Source organism: Arachis ipaensis, chromosome B10, assembly GCF_059453495.1.
Source record: "Arachis ipaensis isolate K30076 ecotype BB chromosome B10, ASM5945349v1, whole genome shotgun sequence".
Taxonomy (NCBI): Eukaryota; Viridiplantae; Streptophyta; class Magnoliopsida; order Fabales; family Fabaceae; genus Arachis; species Arachis ipaensis.
In genome coordinates this window covers 4,081,108-4,107,085 of record NC_142435.1, presented here as the reverse complement: position 1 = coordinate 4,107,085, position 25,978 = coordinate 4,081,108, and the positions used below count along the sequence as shown (strand labels likewise).

The window sequence follows — 25,978 nt, the reverse complement described above, 5'->3', positions numbered from 1 at the left end:
TCTGTTGAGTAACTGCTGATCACATAATCACATAACTTATTTTCATTTTGAGTAACTACTGATTAAGGGATAATGCGTTATTACTTATTATCATACCTTACATGGACCATACCCGAGGATTTGGATTCTCTAAAGTTTGAATTTCACTTTAGAGAGTAAAGTGTGATCTCTCCATTTATTTTATAGGTGGGACTAAAAATAAATATGAGACAGAAACTATTCAAAGGTAGAAAATCACACTTTACCCTCTAAAGTACAAATTTAAAATTTAGAGAATCCAAATTCCATACCCGAATATCATGAATTTATTTAGGTATCTTGACCTCTTTAACAACCACTGGTTTCATTAATGCTAGGAACATGATCAACAAAGATTTAAGCATAATAACACATAACAGCTAAGCAAGCCTCTTCAGCCAATGCATTACTTGCTACCTTGATTGTTCTGGCATTATGTCCAGCTTTATTATTTTTTTTTTTTTTGAGGTGTAATTTAATGTATCCAGATATTTACAGTATCCTAAGTTGTGTCAATGTTGATGTTTAGTTTTATCTTTTACTATAAATAAATTCATATAAGAAAGAAAGTATAATAACTCAATATGGGAATGACGTAAATACCTAAACTTTAAGAGGCGAATAATACAAGAATAGTTTGAGAACTTGTTGGAGTCTCTCTTATCCCATCCATCCAATTTAAGTTAAAAGGGTATTTACTTACTCTCTAAACTGCCATTTGTTTGAGAAATGTATAGCACTCGAAAGGTGGTAGTATTATTAATTAATTAATTAGTATTATTGTTATTATTATTATTATAGAGTTTTGCATTGTAAGGAAGGATAAAGAATAATAACGACATGAAAGTGGGCAAGGCCGGCGACAAAAAAAAAAAAACAGAAGGCCGGCAAGTGAAAACTTAATTCAAAATCAAAAGTGAACCTTAGAATATAGCTCACTAATAATTAGGCCATACATAGTAGTCTACAACTTAATCTCAATTAATATCATCATATATATAGCTTCCCTTCAAAGATGATACGGTAGTTGTTATATATGATATAATATAATTGCAGCTTATGGTATCTATCACTTTTTGTTGATTGTTCATTTGTAATAACATTTCTTTTATCCAAATCACTAGTATAAAACTCCAATCCCACTTTGATTAAACTATGTCATATGATATAAGTAATAATTGTCTTTTTTTCTTTAAGGACTCAACATAGTTTTAACAGCATATATAACTAGGCTCAATCATGAATTAATTATGATTGGATTAAACTTTAGCATTTTGATGTGATAACTTGTAATGTTTTATCACATCATCCTTATTTTTGACTGGTTGCATATGTTTCTTCTTAGTTCAGTTTGATCAGCGAAAATAATGTCTACAAGTTGGGTGTTGTGATTCGACTTCAGTCAACATCCATTTAATGTAGCACCGCCCATTGTGGGAGTTTAAACCTTGAACTATCCAGCTGTTGGTAAAATTATTTTTTTTTTTGGGTAAATACCCTTTTCGGTCCCTGAGCATTTTAGATTGGGACATGTCGCATCTTTATCATCCAGAAACTTCAACCAGGTCCTCAACCATCAACATTAGTTAACGTATCGACCCCTGTGACCGGTTGTCAACAGGTTGCCAGGATGACGTGTCAGGTGGAGGCTGAGTTGTTAACTGCAGGCACCACGTATAAGTAGAAGTTGTTGCAGGGACTCAAAACCCCCTCCCAGCAACTGAAACGGCGTCGTTGCGTTGGGTTTATATTCCCCCTCACTTTCAAGGTATATTTACTGTAATCTCCTTCTTGTTTTTACTCATTCACTAAAAAGTCCTAACACTTCATCTCCCACCATTGTTTCCCTCCAGAACCTTTGCACGACGCTAGAACGGAAGTTTGGTATAATCAAATCTACGACGAACGTGTGGAGGAGTTAGATGTTGACTGTGTGAGACGGCAGTGAAAGGTTAGTTCCTTTTTTCGATTTTCACATTGTGTTAGTTGAGAATGTAATTATTTTTCATGCATGTCTATGAGGGGTGTGAACTGCTTTACGTTCGTATTGATCAATATGATTAATGGATAAAATGGTTAACAATAAACACTGTTTTTAATTAGAGTTTGGTAATGCTAGGGGTTGATAAACGTAGTGAGTATTCCGGACAATGAAATTTGTATGTAGTGCTTTTAGTGATGATAATGTTGGTGGCATTGTTGTGCATTACGGTAAAACTTTAATGATCCAGGTTATAAATGTTGCAGATGTCTGTGTTTGTGATCCCTGTATTTAACCATGGCGAAAAGTTTGTAAGAGCTAATGGTAAGCTACATTACTTAGGCGGGAAGGTAGAGAAGTTTTCTCCAATGGATATTGATTTCGTAAACAAGAAGGACCTGGAGGAACTTTTCAAATGTTTGGGGTACTTGACATACAAACAAATCTACTAGCATGACGTAACTGCTATTGAGTTCGAGGATGGTCTGCATGTGCTCTATGGCAAGGAGATCAACAATATGTGCGACTTCACTATGAGCCATAATATGAAGGAGTTCCACCTTTACTTTGAGCATGGAGTGGATATTCCTGTTGTAACTGACGATGAGTCTGTGGTGGAGGAAGTGGTTTCTGAAGATGACGATGTGTTGGTGGTGATAGATTCTTCAAAATCTTCTTCCTCCTCCTATGATTCATACGAGAGTGCTGAAGATGAAGCTTACAAGCCCCCTCCTCCTGGGTATGAGACTGAGAGTTCTGAGGAGTCTGTTGATGTACAAAGAAAAAAGAAGAAAAATGAAAAGTTTGGCTCACCTAAGACTATGGCAAAGAGAAGGGCCTCCAAGGGATATACTGGTAAGAGGAGGATGAAACATATTCTGAATAGAGAAATGGAAAGTGGGTCTAGCAGTGGAGATTCAGGGTTAGGCCAAGGCCCAGGTAGTGGAGGCTGTGTTGGGCCGGATCTAGGTAATATGAAAGGCCCAGCTAGTATTGGAAATGTGGAACAAAAGGGGGTTGCAATTGAGGCTGGTGAGGAATTTGTTGATGGTGCTGACATTGTATATGAATATGAGTTTGAGGGTTTTGTGACTCCCATTTTATCAGATGATGAGAGGGGCCCTGCTGGTCCAGATTTTAATGAAGGCAAAACATTTGGAGAGGTGCAGTTTAGGCTAGGTATGCAGTTTGCAACTATGGAGCAATTTAAAAGAGCACTTAAGGATGTGTTTGTGCAAGATGGAAGGGATTGCATGTACCTGAAAAATGAGCCGAAAGAGTTAGAGCAGCTTGTGCGGAGGAAGATTGTTGTTAGCTAATTTTTGTGTCGAAGAACTCGGTTACCAACTCTTTTGAGGTCAAGACATTTCACAGTGAGCACACATGTGGCCGGGATTATGGAAGCAACCTTGCTGATAAAAATTGGGTTGCTGAGAAATTAGGATTGCGACTAAAAACGCAACCAAAGTTGACACCTAAGGAGGCAATGCAACATATGAAAGAAGACTATAATGTTCAATTGAATCAAAAGATGATTACACGAGCAATAAAGCAAGCTAAGGAGACTGTGTTGGGCAGTGAAGGGGCACAATTTGGGAAGCTGAGGGACTATCTGAATGAGATACACAAGAGCAATCCAAGGAGCACAGCACATATGAACACCTTACCCCAGCCACAAGGGTCAAACTTGTTTCAGAGATTGTATATCAGTTTTGATGCTTGCAAAAGAGGCTTCAGGAATGGGTGCAGGCCACTCATCGGGCTGGATGGGTGTTTCTTTTAGGGTTACTATGGAGGCCAACTTCTTTCTGCAGTGACACAAGATGTAAATAATCATGTATTTATCATCACATTTGGTGTAACCAGGGTTGAGAACACTGATAATTGGAAATGGTTTCTGACTTACCTTCAGGAGGACTTCGGGGCAAGCATGCTCTTTGGATGGCATTTGATGTCTGATCAACAGAAAGTAAGTTACATAGTTACTAGCTAGCCTCTACTATTGTTAGTTTGTGATAACTTAACTATGTGATATAATATTCTGCAGGGTCTTGTAAGGGCAGTCCAAGAGGTGATGCCAAATGCATTTCATAGGAACTGTGTGATGCATATGTGAAAAAATTGTGAAAAGAGGTTTAAGGACAAACAGGTTAAGGGTTGTGTTTGGGAAGCTGCTAGGAGCACAACTCCAGTTCAGTTCAAGGCTGCTATGGATAGGTTGAAAACTGTGAGTAATGGAGTTTGGGAATACATGAGTAAGTTTGACCCTAAGGTATGGTATAAGGCATTTTTCAGTCATTATCCTAAGAATGCTGCTGTGACAAACAACATGTGTGAGTCTTGGAACGCAATCATTGTGGAAGCTAGGGAGAAACCAATTCTAACACTGTGTGAGAAGCTACGGGTTCATGTTATGAACAAAATGGCTAGACACAAGAGGATCCTAGGGGCATATAAAGGAAGGCTAGCACCAGTGCAGCAAATGAAATTAGACAAATGGATTAAGCCACAAAGTCACAAGTAGAATGCTTAATGGTGTGGTGACAATGACAGGGTTGTATTTGAGGTATCCAGGAATACACAAAAACTTGGGGTTAACCTGAAAAATTAAACCTGCACATGTAATTTATGGCAGCTCACAGGTTAGGTGTATGCATGTCAAATCACTCAATTTTTTTGGTAATGTTGTTGAGCTATGGATGATGTTATATTTGATAAATTATGTTCTGTAGGTGTACCTTGTGTTCATGCTATTGCAGCAATATCCAGAGTGAGGGTAAAATCAGCTGTAGACTTCGTGTCTCCATTTCTCACTATGGAAACCATAAGGAAGACATATGACATTTGTATCAACCATGTACTCAGTGAAGAGTATTGGGAACCAACTAACCAACTGAAGGCTGATCCACCAAAAATTGTGAGACCTGTTGGTAGACCAACTAAGAGGAGAAAGGAATCAGCTACACCTCCAGCTCCAAGTGATGGCAACAAGGTTAGAAGGACCTTCTAGGTTACCTGTAGCAAATGCGGAGAAAGTGGCCACTATTTCAAAACATGTAAGGGAGCACCTAAAAACCCTAACTGGCAACCAAAAAGCAGGAGAAATAACAAGGTATGGAAAAATTTTGTAGAAAATTTGCTTTTCTTTCTGCATACATGGAATACTATAAGTTAATTGAAATCTTGAAATCATTGTTCAGGGTGGAACATCTGGCCACACTCACAACAAACCCATGCATCAAAGGCCGAACCCTACTTTAGAGGAAATTAGGGTTAGAACTGTGAATTTTACTTTGCTATGCTTTTTGTTCTTTAGGTTTAGTGTTGTGCTTGGCTGTGTGTCTTTTTAGACCTGATTGGTTTGCTATATTATTGTTTGAAACTAGAACAGGCTAAGATTAAGAAGCATAAGAAAAAGATGCCAAAGAGACCACATGCTCCACAAGAGGAAATTCCAATCACTCAATCTGCCCCTCCAGTGGTAAATGTTATTCACTATACTATGCAGTCTAACTTGTTAACTCTTTTTTTTTTTTGTGAAGTAACTAGCTGATTTTGGATGTTGTTGCATAGCAATCTCAAGGTGAACCTACAACACCAGGCCAGCCAACACCTTCACCACCAGGCCAGTCAAGTCCTGCACCACCAGCCCAACCAAGTGCCAGATTCAGGCCCAAGCTGAAGACTTTTAGGCCACCAGGTTCTCTGAATCCACAAATAGGCCACCAGCCAGCAGCTACACCAGAAAATCTTGAGGCCATCTCCAAGGAAACAGTGGCTGCATCAAGTGGAGAAACCTCTTCAGACTTATTGAAGTTCATTCCAACACCAAATTTCAGGCCACTAAAGCAGACTTAGTTAACTAGGATTTTTAGACCATAAGACTTATCTGTTTGTAATGCTGTTTATATTTTTTAGTTGCTAGTCCAGAATTTGAAAAATTACTACCAAGTAAGGACATGTTTTTTTAGAAAACTACTTGGCCTCACATAGTTTGGGAGTTTTATTTTGTAAACTTTGTCTGGTGTACCTTGTGTGTTACCTTATGGAAACTTTGCCTCACATGGTTTATGAGCTACATATTCCAAATCTTGGATTTATGAAATGACAATATATAATCCTTGTGTAAATGTGCATTGTTACTATGTTTTCAGTTTCTTTCAACCATGATTTTGTCAATCAATTACACACAAATCATGAAATGCAAAAAATACTCATAACTGACTAAACAATGTCTATTAATCCAGAACCATAGTTTATTACAATTTCATAGTCTTTTCTTTCACTACATTCAGAAATTGTACCCATTACAAAACACTGAATTTACAAGTTCAAAGGCATATTAATATTATACAGCTGTAACTAGACTACATCCCTTTCCTATTACAATTCCTAGCAAAATCAACTCAAACATTTTCCATCTGCTAAGAGTACCACTGTTTTTATCATCGTTTTTGACCTCATCTATCTTCTTTTCTATCTCTGTAATTCTTTCTTCCATCTTTTTCGTTGGGTCTGCTACTCCATCTTGTAGCACTTCATCAATACAAAAAGAGGCAACATACTCATCTAGCCAGACAAAGTATTTGCAATGTCATGTGTTGTTCTACATCAAACATGCTTACTGTTAAACTCCAACAAGTTACCAAAATAACGCAGCAACTCAAATAAAAACGATTTCAAAAAATTTACCTTAAAATAAGAACAACCAAAGAAAAGTCTCCTTGGGTTTTTTGAAGTGCCAGATTCGAACAAAATGGCGTATGATTCGCAATTGCACACTGGAGGAACAAATTTCTTCTTCATTCTTCTCGACGCTCCTTCCAGAATGACACTCATTCCACTGCCCCAACTCTCCTCACCCCACCGCATCTTTTCTCGCGACTGAATGAAGCACCAGAATTTGCAGTAGCCATGCCACTGTTGCAGGTCCTCTCACATAGTCAGAAGATGCAAACCCTAAACCCTTTCAATCATTCAAGAAGGGGGGAATATGAACCCAACGCAACGACGCCGTTTCAGTTACAGGGAGGGGGTTTTGAGTCCCTGCAACAACTTCTACTTACACGTGGCACCTGCAGTTGACAACTCAGTCTCCACCTGATACGTCATCCAGGCAACCTGTTGGCAACCGGTCACAGGGATCGATACGTTCACTAATGTTGATGGTTGAGGACCTGGTTGAGGTTTCTGAATGATAAAGGTGCGATATGTCCCAATTTAAAATGCTGAGAGGCCGAAAAAGGTATTTACCCTATTTTTCTTAATTCACTGTATTTGGGTTTAAATTTTAGTGAATGCGCTAAGTATTGAATATATTAGTGTTGTGTGGATGAATGTGTAATGTAAGTGTGTTATAATATTTAACATTAGAGATTGTCCAATTCATCTGACAAAAAAAATTTAAAATATTATTTAATTAATTAACTACAAAAAGAACAAGGACAGATCATATACGTCAGCATCAAATTATGCATGTCCTTTTAATCAATGTATATATCATAATATCCATATTACCAAATAATAGAAACGGGAGAAAAATAGGTTGTATTGATCCATCATCCATGTGCCATATGATTAGAGTATTTATTATATTTATTACAAGTCTTAACTGCATATATCTGCATCGTTACCTACCAACTCATCTTCCATTATTGAAATTCAAATTAGGTCGTGCCACTTTTCTTCCTCCGTTCCTATATTAATCACTTTCTATAAGTTTGAAGGCAAATAATAAAACGGAAAAGTCTGATAATAAAAAAAATAGTCCAAAATTATTAAAATTTATTTTATTTAGTAAAAAATAATTAGAGCTTATTTTATTTGGTAAATAAAAATAAATTTTATAAATATTGAATAAAATAAATTCTAATAATTTTTTTGTCTTCTCAGCATTATCAATAATAAAACATCTTCTTGTTTAGAATCCTAAATTTTAAAGGTTGGATTGAAAATTATACTGTCATTTAACTTGCCTTTTAATGTCTCGTCGCTAATTTAAATATTTTTTTCTTTTGATATATGTCACTGTTTGATGCCATGTAATTAAAATAGCTATCCAACATGAAATTCAACTTGGACATTTTTTATGAAATTTCAAAAATATGACTGCGTTTGTATTTTTGACTTTTTTTTATATAATAATAATAATAATAATAATAATAATAATAATAATAATAATCAAATGTGGGGATTGGATATTTGCAGCACATGACAATATTTAATTATTTATCATTTCATGCTAAATAATTTTCATTAAATAATGAAGGATAATACACGAGTGACGAAAACATTATTAGAAAAAAAAATTCAAATTTGCAAACCAGTAAAAACATTAAGATTGAATGGGACTACTTCTGTAGGTTCATGAACTAACATGACTTCTTCCATATACTAGGCCACGGTTAACCGATCAACGTATGAAATTGTTTAATTTGACCCCTTAATCACAGCTTATACATGAACCAAAAAAAATGTTACATACTTTTTTATAGTAATTATATTGGTGGATTTGACCAACTCCTTTCTCCAACATCATTTGAATAATAATCTATGCGGCTTTTGTTAAAGAAAATGCAATTTGCTGTAGGATTCACATTATTACTTTAAGTAACTATTATATAAAGACACTTAAAATATTTTTTTTAAAGATATTTTATAATAATTAAATTTAACATATGTAATTAATTAAATCGTATTATTTTTGTCAAAATTAGACCAAATAAATCGATTTGACTAAAAAATTGGTAACTCAAATTTTAAATCGGTTTAAATTAATATTTTTTTATAAAAAATAACTATAATACTCCTATTATAAAAAATAACTACAATACTTTTATTATATATAATTAAATAATTAACGGAATATCCTACATGAGTACAAGAACAAGGTTGATATTTTAGAGAACAAATACAAGCTCTAAAGACACAAAATCAACCGTAGATGCATTAATGTTATATAGTTAAATAATTAACGGAATGTCCTACATGAGTACAAGAACAAGGTCGATAATTTGAAGAACAAGTACAAGCTTCAAAGACACAAAATCAACTGTAGATACATTAATGTAAGATATTACATTAATTATTTAACTTTAATCTCATAGTGGGACTATATTAAAGCTAAATAAAACTTTTTTGGATTCAAATAGGACACTTTAAACTTTAAGGACCAAAATAAAATTACACCAAAACGTAAAAGACCAATTAAATACTTCACTCTCTATATATATATAGAATTCTAAATCTTAATCCTTCTCTTCTCTCTAGAACATATCGTCCAGTCACTAGGACAAAAAGTTGTTCATCATATTTAATTTACGTGAAGCTAAGAATACAACATGCAATAATGAATAGTCAATAGTATATAGATACACCACACTGATGGCTTTCTTTATCTTAATAATTTTAATTTAGCGTTCTCACTTTTCTTCCGTGAAGTAGAGTCTCTCCTCTAATTTGACGTTGCAATGACTTTTGATTTTTTTATTTTAATCTTAATCACTTTGATTTTTTTTTTTTTTAAATCCTAGCTAGTAGGAAATAGAAGAAGATGCTATATTTTCATTTAAACTTTTTGTTTCTTTGTTTTTGGTTTAGTACAAAACTTGTATTCTTTTCTCACCCTCTTCGGTTGCCGCTCCACTTTGCTCAAATACAAATTATACAAAGATCACAACCTGCTTCAAGCCTGTCCAACCAACTATACAATTCTCACATCTTTTCTCTCTAAAATAGAACACTAAAAAATAAATAAAAAAATTAAAAATTCTTGTTTATTCTTGTTCAATGCGTGTGCTTAGTTGTGTGCAAGGATATCTGAAACTAGGAAATATTATTACTATTAGAGAAAGGAAAAGTATATAGAACCAAAAGCTTATCAACAAAAAAGTAAACAACTTAACTAATTTATAATTATATTTAATTAATTTTATTTGTTTTTAATTTATAATATTTGATATTAATTGTTTCTCACCCCAAATTAAAATTTTGAATAATAGTTGAAGAAATAGGGGCGGGGATCACGGAACTTCCAACAATCCCGATTCTTAGTATATAAATTTTTTTATAAAATATATAAAAGAACATCCATTTAGTATGCAAAAGAAACATTCTGATACTTAATAGAAGAAACATACTAATGCCTAGTATAAGCACCATCCACGTAGAGGTTTTGGATTCACCCAGAGACACTCTTGGTTCCTAGCATTGTTGATTGCGTGTAATAATTTTAGGTATACATATAACAAAACTTAGAATATATCTTAGGTTGTACATGAGCAGAGAGTAGTGAAAGCTACACAAAATTTTGGCATAACCAAGTTTATTTATTTTTGTATTGCTAATAGTAATATTAATTGGACGGCAAACTAGATGTTCATGAAATTGTCATATAGTGTAAGGCCATTAAATTTGAATATGAATTTGGTTATGGAAAAGAAAGAACAAGGTGGTTCTTATAGTACCACTCATCTGCCAATTTAGCTCCAACAATGTGAGACACCAAAAATGAATGTATGTGTCCCCTCCTAACAAATATGAGAGTGATGATGAGGAGTGCACCTTGTTCATCACCTATAGTTTATATCCTCAATTAATATTCAAATAATTATTAATTTGACTTTAATATCTAACTACCTTAGAGTTGTGATGAGCAGTATTTTAATATGGAAGTGGAACCAATTGCATCTTGCATGATTGACAGATACCAATAGAAATTAAATCTTACATTTAGGTGGTTGCTTATTCAAACACTTCATGTTTTCTTATTCTTATTATTTATAGAATTCTTCTTTTGAATATTTCAGGGTGAGAAAAGAAAAAATCACAATGACTCTATCAATTGAAGATATTTATAGATATATATGGTTAGTGGCCACCATGGAACAATTTTTATCTTTTTCTTCTTTCTTATTTATTGGAGTTATATATAACCTTCTCAAACGTTGAAATTTTTACATGGAAGAGCCGTTGACTGAGTAAAATGTATTAGTTAGCCATCAAGATTCAAGAAGACGCGTCTACCTTTATCTATTGAATTTATCTCAGACATTCTTGGTTAAAAGATTCTGCTTTATTATGCACTATTTTTTCTGCTTTATTCTGTGATCCTTGTCTTGCTTCCATTTGAAAGAAAAGGGTTGATTAGATTTTTTCATTCATCATCAGAAGATATAACTTTCAGCATCATAATAATGGAACATCATAACAAGTTGTTTCTTCTACTCATGCTTCTTATTCAAGTTCTGCTTGTAGCAGCACAAACAAACAGCCAAGACTGTAAGCTCAACTCAACCCTTTTTGATATCTTACTCTTTGTTTCATGTAGCTTTATCATATCTCATATATATAAATAAAAGAGCAAGAACTCTTGCCATTTTCTTGGGATGCTACTATATATGGTTGACAAGTGCCTAAACTATTTTAGGCCTTTTATGCAAATTATGTATCAATTTATGTTCTATCTTCATCTTTATCTCTGTCAAAATCTGTGCTTATTATGCATGCAAGTCATTGACCTATATTGGTACCTACTCAGAGATCCTTTGCTGCTAATAAATAAAGCTAGAGTTATGATATAACCTTCAATTAGCCTCTAAAATATTCTTCTAAATATTTAATGAAGCAAACAACTGATGAAACTAATGTTTTGAAATTTTAAAAAGTAATTGATTCTTCCTTCATTTAGCAGTTAGGCAGATATTTTATAAGAATAGATCATTTCTACAATGGTTATAAGAAATAATCAAAAGTTAGAAAATGGATTTGTTTACCTTGTTATTTTTTTCTTTGCCAGAATAATAGTTGACATGATGTAGGTTCTTAGTTCTTACTATTGTAAAATCTGTTAAGAGTTTGTTTGAGATTGTAGTCTTCTATTTACTTAGTTCCTTTAACAAATTTTCTTTTTGTGAATTGTGTTGCTTCAGATAATGGCTTAGCAGCTCTTACAGGATTCTGGACTAACAAACCACCAAATTGGGTTGGTACAGATCCTTGTGGCAGTAATTGGGAAGGAATTCGTTGCTCCAACTCAAGGATTACAGAATTGTTAGTCCTCACTTCCTTTGACATGAAAGATTGTTTCTCACATTATACTCTTCAGAAACTAAATTTGAAAAAAAAAATGTTTATATTTTTCAGGAAACTATTAAGCATGAATTTGGAGGGACAACTGTCTTCAGCAATCCAACAATTACCTGAACTAGACACATTGTAATTTTTCAATTTCTCATATTCATTAAAATGATTCAGTGTGGTTAAGGCATTTGATCTTCAAAATAAGCTGAATTGAGAAAACAGAATAACCAATGGATCATTCTTGTTTTGTTCATGTAGGGATCTTTCTTACAACACTGGCTTGACAGGAACGATTCCACAAGAAATTGGGAGTTTGAAGAAGCTAAAATCCCTGTAAGGAAAGCAGTTTAATTAGCAATATCATATTTGAAAAATAAAATGAAATTCTTCTATCTAGCATTTTTCTATCCCTTGAAAAATATAGTATGCTTCTTTATAAGTTACTTCTCTTATTATTTGCCAGCGCCTTGGTTGGTTGTGGTCTCTCTGGTCCTATACCAGACTCTATTGGAGCTTTGAAGCAACTAACCTTTCTGTAAGAACTTCTATATTAACAACTCTGCTACTTCCAATATCACAAAGGATATTGTTTCATATAATGTTCACTTCTTGAATTTATCCAAATATTGCAGCTCAGTGTTTATTCATTGTGCTAAGATATGGTACATTATGATTAGCTTATCAGATATTGCTATGCAGAGCACTTAATATGAATCGGTTCAACGGAACAATTCCGGGCTCCATTGGCAATCTGACTAATATCAATTGGTTTGATGTTGCTGATAATCAACTTGAAGGACAAATTCCTGTATCTGATAACAAAGGAAGACCAGGACTTGACCTGCTCCTTCAGGCACAACACTTGTATGTCAATTCTCATTACATCACTTTTCAGTTGATATTGTTGCATTAATAATATAACTGAATATATATAGTTACCACTTCAGTGATTATCTAAGACAATGTTCACTGTTTTTGCAGTCATATGGGGAACAATAAGTTCTCTGGTCAATTACCGGAAAAACTGTTCAATTCAAAAATGATACTAGAACATGTGTAAGCATCATTACATCTTATAGTACTTTTTTTTTGTTTTCTTGATTTTGATAAATGAATTGAAGGCATGGAAATCCATGTCACAGAGTGTAAGACAGCACAATATTTCAATTACATTTATCTGCAATTTCATGTTATTTTCCTAATATGCTGGTGACATTATCCACCCTTGTATTCTTTTTATCTTAGGCTTTTGGACAACAATCAACTGCAGGGTAGTATTCCTAGCTCCCTTGGTCAAGTGAGCACATTGGAGGTGTTGTAAGTATCATGTTACCTGTGTCAGGTGACTTCTTGATGTCTGAATTTCTTTGGATTTTCTCTATATTGATGTCTTTTCCTCTCTTGATCATAGGCGCTTAGATACAAATGGATTTAGCGGAGCAGTGCCTTCAACTTTAAAGAATCTTGGACAGCTGAGTGAGCTGTAAGGAAACTAAAGAACCATCATGTCATATTAAGCTTCATACATAAACTGTCTATCTGCAAATATTTCCATGTTTTTCTATGTTATCAATCTTGCAGAGAGAAGGCACTGACTATATATACTTTTGCAGGTATTTATCCCATAATAAGCTAAATGGCTCTCTGCCGGACCTTACCGGATTGAACAGTCTCTCCTATGTGTAAGTAGTAAACTGTAGAATAATTATAGCCTGTTATATTTTGGAAAGTTTTTATTCAAGTTAAACTCAATAATAATATTCCAGAAGCCATGCTATTGCTTACATGTTTTTCCTACACTTAGATCTTATGCAACAAAAACATGCAAAACATAAACATAAAACTCATGCATAATATAATGATCTAAGTTTGCATTTATGGAAAATCTTCTGCAGGGATATGAGCAACAATTCTTTCAACGATTCTGATATTCCATTATGGGTTTCAAGTTTGCAATCTCTGACAACTGTGTATGCTATTCCTTCACCTTGATTCTAACTTTCAATAATTAAGTGATGCATCATATGAATGTGAGATAACCTGGTTTTATTGAATTGTGGTAACAGGCTACTAGGGGACAACCAGCTGAGTGGCACATTGAATCTTACCAGTGGCTACAGTAACAGTCTGCAGCTCATTGATTTGCAGGATAATCAAATAACCGATTACAAGCCAGGAAGCAAAAAGATAAATTTCCAAGTGGTGTAAGATTCATTTATGACATTGATATCACAGAGTTCAATTTGATTCTTCCAGCTATTCAAGTAGACTCAATTTGATTCTGAGACAGTTATTATGCAATGCTTTTGCAGGTTAGCTGGTAATCCAATTTGTCATGAATCTGAAGCTCAAAAACTGAGTTATTGCCAACTGCCCCTACAAACTCCTGCATACACAACACCACTAAATAATTGCTCCGCTCAATCATGCTCTTCTGGTCAGGTTTCCAGCCCAAATTGTAAATGTGCATATCCCTATAGTGGAACACTCTACTCCAGAGCTCTTAGTTTCACAACCCTTAACGATACTGATTACAAGGAGCTTGAGCAGTCTTTGTTGAAGAGCTTTGCGTCCCAAAAGCTTCCTGTGGATTCAGTTTCTCTGAGTAATCCCTCAAGGAATGCATCTAACAACAATTTTCAGTTGACTCTGGATGTCTTCCCATCTCAAACTGATCGTTTCAATAGAACTGGAGTTTCAAGTGTTGCTTTTGTGCTAAGTAACCAAATTTTCAAGCCCCCGGAATTTTTCTCCCCTTATTTCTTCAATGGTCTCAACTATCAATACTATGGAGGTGGTTCAGTGTCTAATTATTAAGCAGAAATATTGATTATATTTTCTCTGTCTCTTCTGTCATATATTATTTTCTTCTCTCACTCTGTCACTCTTATGTCACATAGGAGAACCTAAATCAAAGTCAAAGCATACCGGAGCTATAATTGGTGCAGTAGTTGCTGTTGTGGTGTTTCTTGGATTAGCAGTCGTCATAGGCATGTATGCCCTCCGCCAGAAAAGAAGAGCAGAAAGATCTGAACTCAATCCTTTTGGTAAGATAGTTGATGCAAGTTTAGCTTAGTTTGTTTCTTGTAATGAAAGCAACGTTTCTGGTACTCTTTTATTGATCCAAATGTCATTTAAATTGCAGCAAATTGGGAACAGAACCCGAATAGTGGAGCTGCTCCTCAGTTGAAAGGAGCGCGATGGTTTTCTTTCGAAGATCTGAGGAAATACACCAACAACTTCTCAGAAAGTAATACTATTGGAAGTGGGGGCTATGGAAAGGTATTCATTCATGACATCTTTATCTTTACTCTCTTCTTGTTCAATTGTATGAAAGAGTGAAAGATCTAATTGTTCTTCATCAACTAGGTGTACCAAGGTGTTCTTCCTGCTGGGGAAGTGGTTGCCATCAAGCGGGCTGCACAAGAATCTATGCAAGGTGCTGTTGAGTTTAAAACTGAGATTGAACTTCTTTCAAGGGTCCACCATAAGAATCTTGTTAGTCTTGTGGGTTTCTGCTTTGAGAAGGGTGAACAAATGCTGGTGTACGAGTATGTTCCAAATGGTACTATAATGGATAGTCTTACAGGTATTTCCAATTCCTTCACCAGTCCATATCTGCCATGATGTTGCATCATAGACTCATGATTATTATTTTCCAATTCAACTTTGTCAATGCAGGAAAGTCTGGGATATCGATGGATTGGATACGGAGGCTGAAAGTCGCGTTGGGCGCAGCGAGGGGTCTGGCATATCTTCATGAACTTGCTAACCCACCAATCATACACAGAGACATAAAATCAAGCAATATCCTACTTGATAATCACCTTAATGCAAAAGTGGCTGATTTTGGTCTCTCAAAACTTCTTGTTGATAGTGAAAGGGGCCATGTCACTACTCAAGTCAAAGGGACAATGGTTTGTAGACAATGCTTTAGACTTTATAACTTAATTAAACATCATACATAATGAAACTTGAAGAATAAAGAAAGCTTCTGTTTAGCACAAAAAAATTGAATAAGTATTTTGATTGCTTTGTTACCTTTTGTTGTCATAGGGATACTTGGATCCTGAATATTACATGAGCCAGCAATTGACCGAAAAGAGCGATGTATATAGCTTTGGAGTGGTAATGCTTGAGCTAGTAACAGCGAAAAGGCCAATAGAGCAAGGGAAGTACATTGTGAGAGAGGTAATGAGGGTAATGGATACATCAAAAGACTTGTACAATCTTCACTCTATTGTTGATCCAACCATAGTCAGAAGCACAAGTCCTAAGGGGTTAGAGAAGTTTGTTGAAGTGGCAATGAGGTGTGTGAAAGAATATGCATCTGAGAGGCCTTCTATGGCTGAGGTTGTGAAAGAGATTGAGAACATAATCCAACTTGCTGGTTTGAACCCGAGTGTTGAATCAGCTTCCACCACAGAAAGCTATGAGGTGCCACTTGGGCAAAATGTCAAACACCTTTATGACAATGAAGATTTTAGCCATTCTGGAAACTTCCCAACAGCAAAGATAGAACCTCAATGAGACTTGGTATATTTATATTTTTTTGTGTATCTACTCCCCTCTTCACATGTAATCATTGAGGTTTGTTGTGTCAAATTTAGGATACAAATTCACTTTGAATATTTGGTGCATCAATTATGAGGTACCACAAGGGGAGAACTTCAAACATCCTTATTTGTATGTATTGTAGACTTGTGGTCATGAAAATATTTTTGTTAATTTTGTTAATGATTGTAATTTTAAATGTAAGTATAGTTTTTGAATGCCAACTCTCTCTCCATTTTCTTTTATTTAGTTGCCCACTGTATTAAAGACTAATTCATCACGAATTTAAATTTTATTTAAAAATTTATTATTGAAACAAACAATTAGACAACATACTAAAAATTTCATTAATTTAAGTTCTTATATATAAGTGATTTTATTTTTTTTTAGATTTTTTATAAAATAATTACTTAAATAAATAATTTTCATATAATAATTGAAAACTTTCGTATGATAATTTAGTCAAATTAATTAGTAATTTTTATCTATTATTTATAATTTTTATATAAAGACAATTTTATATGAGGGATATTTTTATATAATTCGAACTTTTTAAAATTATTAAATTAAAAAAAAAAAACTCAAAAGAAGGAAAGGAATTTTTCTTGGGGGACACATGTGAATATGTGATCCATGATTTCATGAAACGTGGCATATAAATATGTTGTAAGAATCTAAGGTAATATAATTCATTTACACGAGTGATTTGTTCGGTGATTGAAGAATGGGAGAAAGTGATCCAAAAAAGCAATACCCTGTTCCACCATCTTCTTCAAATGGAAGTGGGAAGAATGGGTCTTCAAGCAAGTATTCAGGGCACAACCAGAAAATTCACGTGAACCCACCGGAGACGGTGAACCCTGATCCTTCCACGCTCAAGGATCAGTGGAAGTATGCCACCAGAGAATACAGCAAGTGGTACTCTCACGCTTGGGGCACCGCCTTGCTCGCCGGCCTCGCCTTCTTTGCCCTCGGTTGGGTCATCAAGGGCCAAAACCCTCTCCTCTCTTTCCGCTCCGACGACTCTCCTCCTCCTCCTCCTCCTCCTTCTTCTTCCTCCTCTGTATCGAATAATGACGAAGACAAATCTCGCCCTTGAATCACGCGCTGCTTCTGTTTTCTCCTAATTCGGTTGGTGACCTAGTTCCTCCACTTTCACCAATTTGGGTATTTCAAGGTTTAATTTTGATTTCGCTTCTTTTAGGGTTTACACCTATGAATAACTTGGAGGTGCTGTTCGCTGCGATAGGGCAATGCTGTTTCATGTTTATAATCGACTCTGCTCAGTGCTTAGTGCTGATGTTTTTATTTTAATTTTTTAGCTGTTCGTTTTGATATGGATAAGGAATTTGTATAACCTTGTTTCATGTTTTATAAGAGGTGGAGGTTAAGAACAATGATTATGGAGTTTAGAACAATGTTAATTCTGTTTGATGTTCAAACTTCAAACTTAAAACATAATTGAATGTAGCATATGATTGGGGAAAGAACAAGGTTAGATGCTTTTGCCAATATTCATAGACAAGAGTGAAGCAAAGCAAAGTACTGAATCAATTATATTAGATTAGATAAATAAACGAATACCTTGATAATACACAACAAAATAGGAAGCAAGCACAATTAAAGTGTATATTTCCTAAGGCTGATTTCTCTATAGACAAAGAAATAGAAAGGTTAGAGAGTGATGCTCTCTACGACAATGATGCTCTCTACATTGATATAAACAAGGAATAGGCAAATCGAGAGATTCTGATTGCAAGTTCAGGAAGAGCAACATCCACCATTCTTGACTGCTGAAACATCATCTCTAGACCCAACATTGATTGATTGCCCTTTTGGTAAAGATGTTGGATCATCATCAATGTCGAGTGCCCTCTTGCTCACAACATGATAGATCTGCTTCATGACCTCTGTGAAGGCGTTTTCGACATTGAAGGCCTCCAGAGCAGATGTTTCCATGAAAAATGTGCTCTCTCTTTCAGCAAAGGCCGTGGCGTCATCGGTCGAAACCGCCCGCAGATGGCGGAGGTCTGCTTTGTTTCCCACAAGCATAACCACAATGTTTGCATCTGTGTGATCTCTCAGCTCCTTCAACCACCTCGCCACATTCTCGAATGTTACATGGCGCGTAACATCGTACACTAGTAATGCCCCAACGGCTCCTCGATAGTATGCACTTGTAATTGCTCGATACCTTGAGTTAAAGGAATGCAAGATGAGTTATATATCACATAGGTGCATACTTTCAAAAGCAACATTGCCAAAGGCATTGAATCTCTCTCTACAAAATATGATGACAAAAATGACAATCTTAAATGCCTCAGAGACATCTATCCAGATTTTGTGATTGTCATTTCACCAGAACAACTCAATCCACATAATTGAAACAATTGAGAGAACATAGAGAATAATATGTAAGCTTCCAATAACAAATCATGGATATTCATATTTTTTACATGGGGAATCAAATTCACAAAGGGAATGATGAATAATGAAATATTTTACCTTTCTTGGCCAGCAGTGTCCCAAATCTGAGCCTTGACAATCTTATCATCTACCCTAATGCTTCTTGTGGCAAACTCAACCCCAATGGTGGATTTTGATTCATTGCTGAATTCGTTCTTGGTGAATCTCGACAAAAGGTTCGATTTTCCCACACCAGAGTCCCCAATCAGCACCACCTTGAACAAATAATCGTAATCTTCATCAGCGCTATACGCCCCCATTTTCCTCAATCACAAAGCGAGAGAGAGAGAGAATGAATGAAGAGAAAGTGAGAGAGAAAATCAAAGAAAGAATTGATTTTTATTTTGGTTTTGAGACGGGTGTTGTCTGAGATATTGAGATGGATTGCCGTTGAATCTGAAAATACTAAGGATCATCAGAACCATAGTTTATTGGTTTTGAAATCCAGGTTTGGAAGAAGTGGCAATGGAAACAGGGTGCAATAGTAATGCTCAAATTGAGGGAATGAAATGAAACGATGCCTGTGGTTCCAAAAGAGTTTAACGTACTCCCAATTTTTAGTTTATTTATGCCATTTACCAAGCAACAAATTTTCTTATAACGGCTTAAACCGTTAACAACTATGTATGTATGGGCTTTCGGGTATTGGGCCTCTGGGCCTCTTCTAAAGCCCACTTTCATAGCCGTATTGCATGTTAATTATTTGAAGCCCAAAGTAAATCATTAAAAATTAGAGAAAGACAACATTAGCGTGCCAAGTAGGGAGTAGGGAAAACTGAAAAAGTGTTAATGGTGATGATTATATATTTTCTGCATGAGTGATGGTTCAATTCATGTAAAAGATGTATATAGCTGCAGCTATATATCAACTAGACCTACGTGATCATGAGTGATTCTTTTGGTTTTGGATGGGATTTGTCTTGTTATTCCCTTGTCCTATACAATAACACAGCTACCTAATTATAGATCAGATATTCAGATACCAAGCTAAGGCACTAACATCATTTAGATGATAAAGGCATAAATAAATGAAATGTACAAATAGATTTTATTTACAAATAATCTATATATCTAAGATATGACTTTTCTTCTTTACATTACAATAAAAATTCTTATAGGATTAACTAATCTATAATAGTTTGACTCATTCAACTATACATTACATTACTTGTAAATCTCGACATACTTGGTAATGCAGCCTTATTTAGTCATCGGAAAAATGCAGTGAAATCGAGTGGACATCCAATCAAATTAAAGTCAAGGTGACTGTTTCTTCACCTAACATTACCCTCGTGCGGGATATAACCAAACGTGATGCACATACATATATATAAGGCTCAAATTTATGGATATGGAAGGCTTGGGTGTGATCTGCACAGATATAGAATTATGGCGTACAAAACAAAAATGTGGGACAGTTTTTTCTGAGCCAAAGGAAGAACAACTCGGACCATGCAAGTTCTTTGGTCATGAAATTTTGCTTCACAAATCGCATGGTCCGATTTGCAGTTGATGGAATTTGAAATTTGAAACGTGGAATTCGAACCTTTTGTTTTTCTTGTTCTAGGTAATTTTTTTTTACGTTTTGAGGGACACAACTCGCAGAATCCGAGTTCTGCATCCTCTGATGAGGTGAAGCACCCCTCCTCTCCATACGCGAGTCCAACACTTCATTTGCTTCCATATTCAAATTAAAAAACGTATATAAAATCACTTTAATGTTTATCAACAAGCTAAGGTTTAATATAATTTTGAAAAGGTATGAATGAATGAATGCTATCTTCAAATCCCATCCATGTGACATGAAATTAAACTCTCTGGCGAGCATAAAGTGTTTGACACATATATGCTTCTAATAATTTCCTCAACCATCAAAGAGTCGTTGTGGTCATGATTGTAGATAGCATGTAAATGTTATATGTTATGTTATGATATGATATGATATGATGATCGCTTCAATTCACATATATACCATAACGTACGTGATGGGTTGAATTGAGCATGCAGAAGAAAATAATATATAACATGTGTGGGTGCAGTGTGACATAGATTGCATTGGTAGAGCTAAATATCAAAAAGAGTAGGGAGTGAGGGAAGAATTTGATTTCAGATTATTGCAGATAAGTCTGTCCATGATAAATCGAAATCGGTGTGTCAAATCGAAGCAGGCATCAAACATTGAGAGCAAATACTGTTCTTATCAACTTACACGTAAACCAATCACCTTCTCAAATTCAAATTCAACCTCTCCTTCCTCAACAACGTTACTACTATCCTATTCTTGTCCCTTTCTCCATCTAGTGCTTCAATTTCATACCAAATGAACAGTCACTCCCTTCTCAACAACATAATTTGCCATACCAGTTATGCGTGTTCTTCTCATCATAATAATCAAACTTTACTAATTTATGTTACTCAAATTCTTTTGCAGAGCAAGTAAAAGTTATTTTTATTTATAGAGAAAAGGATAAATAGGTCTCTGAGCTTTTGCCCCGCCGACATTTCGTCTCTGACCATTGAAAAATATTTTTAAGTCTCTTGCCTTCACAAAATTTGGATGGATCAGTACCTAATGAAGGCATTTGGACGGATGAGTCCCTGACGGAGGCATTTGGATGGAGGGACTGATCCGTCCAAATTTTGCGAAGGTCAGAAACTTAAAAGTATTTTTCAATGATCAGGGACGAAAATGTCCACAGGACAAAAGGTTAGGAACCTATTTGTCTTTTACTCTTATTTATATATAAAATCACCTAATTAGATGTTAATATAAAATAATGTATAATAAATAACATAAATATTTGATAATGTCTAAACAAATTAGATTAGTCGATTAGTTAGCTCAGTTTACTTAAAACAAGTATAATGGTTCGAATAGACTCCCCATACTCAATTAGGAGGTTGCGGGTTCGAGTCTCTTATCTTTTCAAATTTTAGCCAATGAGTAATAGCTCAAATGGCATAGTCTCCCCATACTCAATTAAGAGGTTGCGGGTTCGAGTCTCCTATCTTTGGTAAAAAAAATATATATATAATGGTTCGAATCTTGCGTTGTATATGTAATAATTCATTGGTGAACATAAATTCGTAGGGGAACAGATATTAATTATTAAATGATTTCCATTTAGTCACCAAAAATGATTTCCATTTAATAAGGTAGCTAAATAATGTTATTCTTGCTTGAATATTTTTAACCAGTTTTGAACACACATATTTGCAACTTGTACGGAAATGTTGGTATCATTCCGTTTCAGGTGAGACCTTTCTGATTCGTGTAAACAAGATTTGGTTTTAAATAGCATACAGTGAAGTAGATTCCTGTTTCTTTTGATCAGACTAATACGAAATCCGGAAAAAAAAAAAAAAAAACCTTCTTCATTTCAAATTTTATTCAACTCCTTATTAGGTTAGGGCATTTAGGTTATATCTTGTTCAATATATATGGTGCTATAAAAGTGTACTTATTTTAGACACGTATAAAAGTGTAAATTATTGTTTTATTCCTTAATTTGAAACTTTAGGATTCACATCCATAAACTTTATTCATAATATAGAATCGCATAAAATAAGTAACACGAGAAATGGCATAGGTGTACAACATTCATGGCAGTAGCAGGCTAGAACTTTAATATCCACTGCACGTTGACATTTAGTGCACAGATTGTGTTAACTTCGATTTGGGATTCCTAATAACATATAGAAATGTTTGGAAAGATAATTTTTTCTTTTAATTATTGTATAATTGTTATTTCATTTTTTATAAAAAAAAAGATACTTGCTAAAAATACAAAAATGAAAAAAAAAATTATGAATCTAATATATCATTAGGATTTTCAGAAATTTATCTTTTCTACTTTTATACTTTAAGGATATTTATATTCTATGGATAAAAATCTCATTATTTCATTACTATCTTCACAATATTCATTTCATTTTAATTATATTTCCATATTATTTAAATTTTTTTAAAAAATAATTAAGAATCCTTTATCTAATTTATAGTATAAGCACTTCAATATCTATTGTACTTGATACAACGAACGTAACTTTTCTGAAACTTGCTAAATTAATATAATTAAAACAACATATTATAAACAAAAGATCATATTATAAAATGGAGTGTAAACTCTCACTTGTTACATAATCCACGTTTCATCTTATCTTATGATCATTTTATCACGAGTAGCATTAAAAAACAAAAAGTAAAATTAATTAAAATACATTATATAGATTTCTATATATAACTTCTCCTAATACAATAACTCATTTTCCCTTGGGAATAATAATAAGAACGATGAGAGGCACAAAGCCATATATACGACCATAGCAACAAGCTAAGAAAGTTTTCATTGGACTAATATAGGGTGGGTAAGAAGATTACATGGTAGAAGTAAATTGCCCAAATTAAAAGAACTCATATTCATATAACCCTAATGCTAATACTTAAACACAAAGTAGACAAGTAATAAGTAGGTAATTAATTAAAGATATATATATTTTTATAGATAGATCTAAAGCCCCTCCATCGATCCTATAGTAGATGCTTAATTAAAAGTCCATTCCTTCAACACTTGTCTTCCTTGCTAAATCTGCAAAAAAAAAAAAAAAAAAATGAGAAGTGTGAGTAATAAGTAATGAAAGTAAGTGATGAGAAATGGGAATGAAGGAAAATGAGGAGTGATTTGTTACTAATAAGGTGCGTGAGGGAGGGTATGTAGAAGCAGATAATAAGAAGCGCCATGGTGGAGAGAGTGGAGGGTAAGACCCCATTGGTTAGTGAGAAGAGGTTGACCAGTGATGGCGTGAATCAGGACTGCATCCTCCCCAAATGCCTCCCTTACATTGAATGGCCCCGCCGCCACCTCAAACGCCACATCATTTATGAACACCGTTATTTTCTCACTTCCATCTCCAGTGCCTACTGCATCTGCATTCCATGCACACACCACAATACAATTCTTATTAATTTATTACTGCTTCAGACAAGTTTGAATAGTATTCATGTTACCTTGAGTGAGGAGTGATGGTGTGGTGGTGGGAGGGACGAGAGTGGCGGTTGTAGTAGTAGGTGGAGTGACGCAGAAACTAAGCTTTGGTGTGTGGTGGTGGCCGCCGCCATGGTGCATTAATTTGAGGGACTTATTGCTGCTGGCATGTTCTTGATGATGATCTTTCTTTGAAGCATTATTCATCATGATCTCACTAAGCAAGAGACTAGTGCAGGGACCAACGACGTTATGCATCATGAGCTGATGAGGTGGTGGTGGAGACGGCTGATGATGATGAGCTTGCACCACATTGGAGAGCTCAGAGAAGAAAAGGCCTTGCGGGGATGATGTTATAGTAGTAGTAGTACTGTTACCTTGATGATGTTGCAGCGGGAAGATGAAAGTCTCAGCGGCCACGTGCGGCGGCGGTGGTGGTGGTGGAATAGTGGCGGTGTGATTGTGGGTATAGAAATAGGTATTGGTAGTAGCAGCAGAAGTAGTAGTAGTAGTAGTAGTGGGTGGGGATGATGACTTGTCAGAGGAGGAGGATGAGGTGGATGACGGAGGAGGTGGAGGAGGAGGGTTATTCTTGGTGTGGAGGTGGCGGAGCTTGTGTTTGGTTCTAGACTTGCGGTTCTGGAACCAGTAGAAGACATTGGCATCACCAACTTGACCGTACTCTTGCAACTGAGCCCTTATCTTCCTGATCTCATCCCTGGGAGGGTTGACCATCCCAGAGTTGAATATGGACTCCAGGATCCGAATCTGCTCGGGCTTTGGGTTCCACCTGGGCTTGGGCTCAGGGCTTCTGTCGTCGCAAGAGTAAGGAGAGGTTCTACTACTACTACTAGTACTAGAAGAAGAAGAAGAAGTGGCGGTGATAGTGATATCATGCTGCCATGTGGGCTTGGACTTAAACATGCTTGGCCAGTGTCTGTTAGAAGAAGCCATGAATGAATGAATGAATGAATGAAATTGCTTATCCTTCCTTTTATATACCCTCTCTTGTCTCTCTGTCTCTTGCCATTCTAATTCATCAACATATATACACTTTTATTTATTAAGTAATTAATAAAATAGTAGAAAGGAAAAGGGAAATAATAATAATAATAAAGAAAAAGGAAGAGAAAGTAGCATACTAGTAGCATGATGATGAGAAGTGAGAAGTGAGAAGTGAGAAGTGAGAAGAGGATCGGGCTTGGTTGCGTATTCAGTATGCACCACTAATTATCATTGGAAGGCGGTGGTAGTGGATTTCATTCATTGACTCGAGGGTGCCATATTTATTATCTCCTTCCCATCCCCATTTCATTTTCGCTTCCATTACTTCTAATTAAAACTAAATTAAAACTAAATTAAACCATTTTACACCTTCAAATTCAAAGATTTACAATTTAGGTTGACTGCCCAATCGTCACTTCGGATGGATGTAAATAATTCTACAATTTCGTTACGTTACCAACACATTTTTGTCCATTTTTATCAATTCTTATTTATAATTGTGTTTAATTGAAGTATCTTTGTAGATGTGTCTAATAAAAATATCTTTTTATGATTATGTTTAATAGAAGTGTCTTTATAGATATATTTTTTGAATATATCTCTTTATATATGTATTTAAAATATAATAATTAATTATTATTGACAATAAATTAGTAAATAATATATCGGTACCTATGCTTTTTCATAATTCTAATATTTAAGAAAAACAAACAGCAGCCTAAAAAGATAATTTAGTAATAAATGAATTTGTTTGACCATAAACTAATAATTAATTATTGACTGAATTTTCATCCAAAATCTCAACATCCAAAAGCAATTAACTGACCTTATCTTAGTGTGTAATGCTGCTAGTTTACCAGTATTGAAACTACAAAATTTCCGATTTTAG

The 25,978-nt window shown here is 34.9% G+C and overlaps 4 protein-coding genes across 4 annotated transcripts; 2 read left to right on the top strand and 2 right to left on the bottom strand.

Moving 5' to 3' along the window:
• Positions 1 to 10,698: 10,698 nt before the first annotated feature.
• LOC107623581 (leucine-rich repeat receptor protein kinase HPCA1) lies at positions 10,699 to 16,857 on the top strand. Its single transcript, XM_016325905.2, has 19 exons — positions 10,699 to 10,866; positions 11,168 to 11,278; positions 11,929 to 12,049; positions 12,143 to 12,214; positions 12,338 to 12,412; positions 12,543 to 12,614; positions 12,779 to 12,943; positions 13,061 to 13,135; positions 13,325 to 13,396; positions 13,491 to 13,562; positions 13,693 to 13,761; positions 13,975 to 14,049; positions 14,146 to 14,283; positions 14,392 to 14,873; positions 14,980 to 15,126; positions 15,225 to 15,361; positions 15,449 to 15,668; positions 15,761 to 15,996; positions 16,136 to 16,857. Exons 2-19 carry the CDS (start codon positions 11,194 to 11,196, stop codon positions 16,607 to 16,609), a joined length of 2,787 nt encoding a protein of 928 aa, XP_016181391.1. The 5' UTR covers positions 10,699 to 10,866; positions 11,168 to 11,193; the 3' UTR covers positions 16,610 to 16,857.
• Positions 16,858 to 17,313: 456 nt separating this feature from the next.
• Positions 17,314 to 18,030, top strand: LOC107623762 (uncharacterized). The gene is made up of 2 exons (XM_016326126.3): positions 17,314 to 17,764; positions 17,838 to 18,030. The coding sequence occupies exon 1, from the start codon at positions 17,358 to 17,360 to the stop codon at positions 17,730 to 17,732; it is 375 nt and encodes a 124-aa protein (XP_016181612.1). The 5' UTR covers positions 17,314 to 17,357; the 3' UTR covers positions 17,733 to 17,764; positions 17,838 to 18,030.
• Positions 18,031 to 18,178: 148 nt separating this feature from the next.
• Positions 18,179 to 19,646, bottom strand: LOC107623761 (ras-related protein RABA1f-like). Its single transcript, XM_016326125.3, has 2 exons — positions 19,139 to 19,646; positions 18,179 to 18,827 (listed from the first exon to the last, which is right to left on the bottom strand). The coding sequence occupies exons 1-2, from the start codon at positions 19,357 to 19,359 to the stop codon at positions 18,395 to 18,397; spliced, it is 654 nt and encodes a 217-aa protein (XP_016181611.1). The 5' UTR covers positions 19,360 to 19,646; the 3' UTR covers positions 18,179 to 18,394.
• Positions 19,647 to 23,787: 4,141 nt separating this feature from the next.
• On the bottom strand, positions 23,788 to 25,091 carry LOC107619964 (WUSCHEL-related homeobox 9-like). Its single transcript, XM_016322191.3, has 2 exons — positions 24,108 to 25,091; positions 23,788 to 24,026 (listed from the first exon to the last, which is right to left on the bottom strand). Exons 1-2 carry the CDS (start codon positions 25,036 to 25,038, stop codon positions 23,788 to 23,790), a joined length of 1,170 nt encoding a protein of 389 aa, XP_016177677.1. The 5' UTR covers positions 25,039 to 25,091.
• Between the last annotated feature and the right edge of the window lie 887 nt (positions 25,092 to 25,978).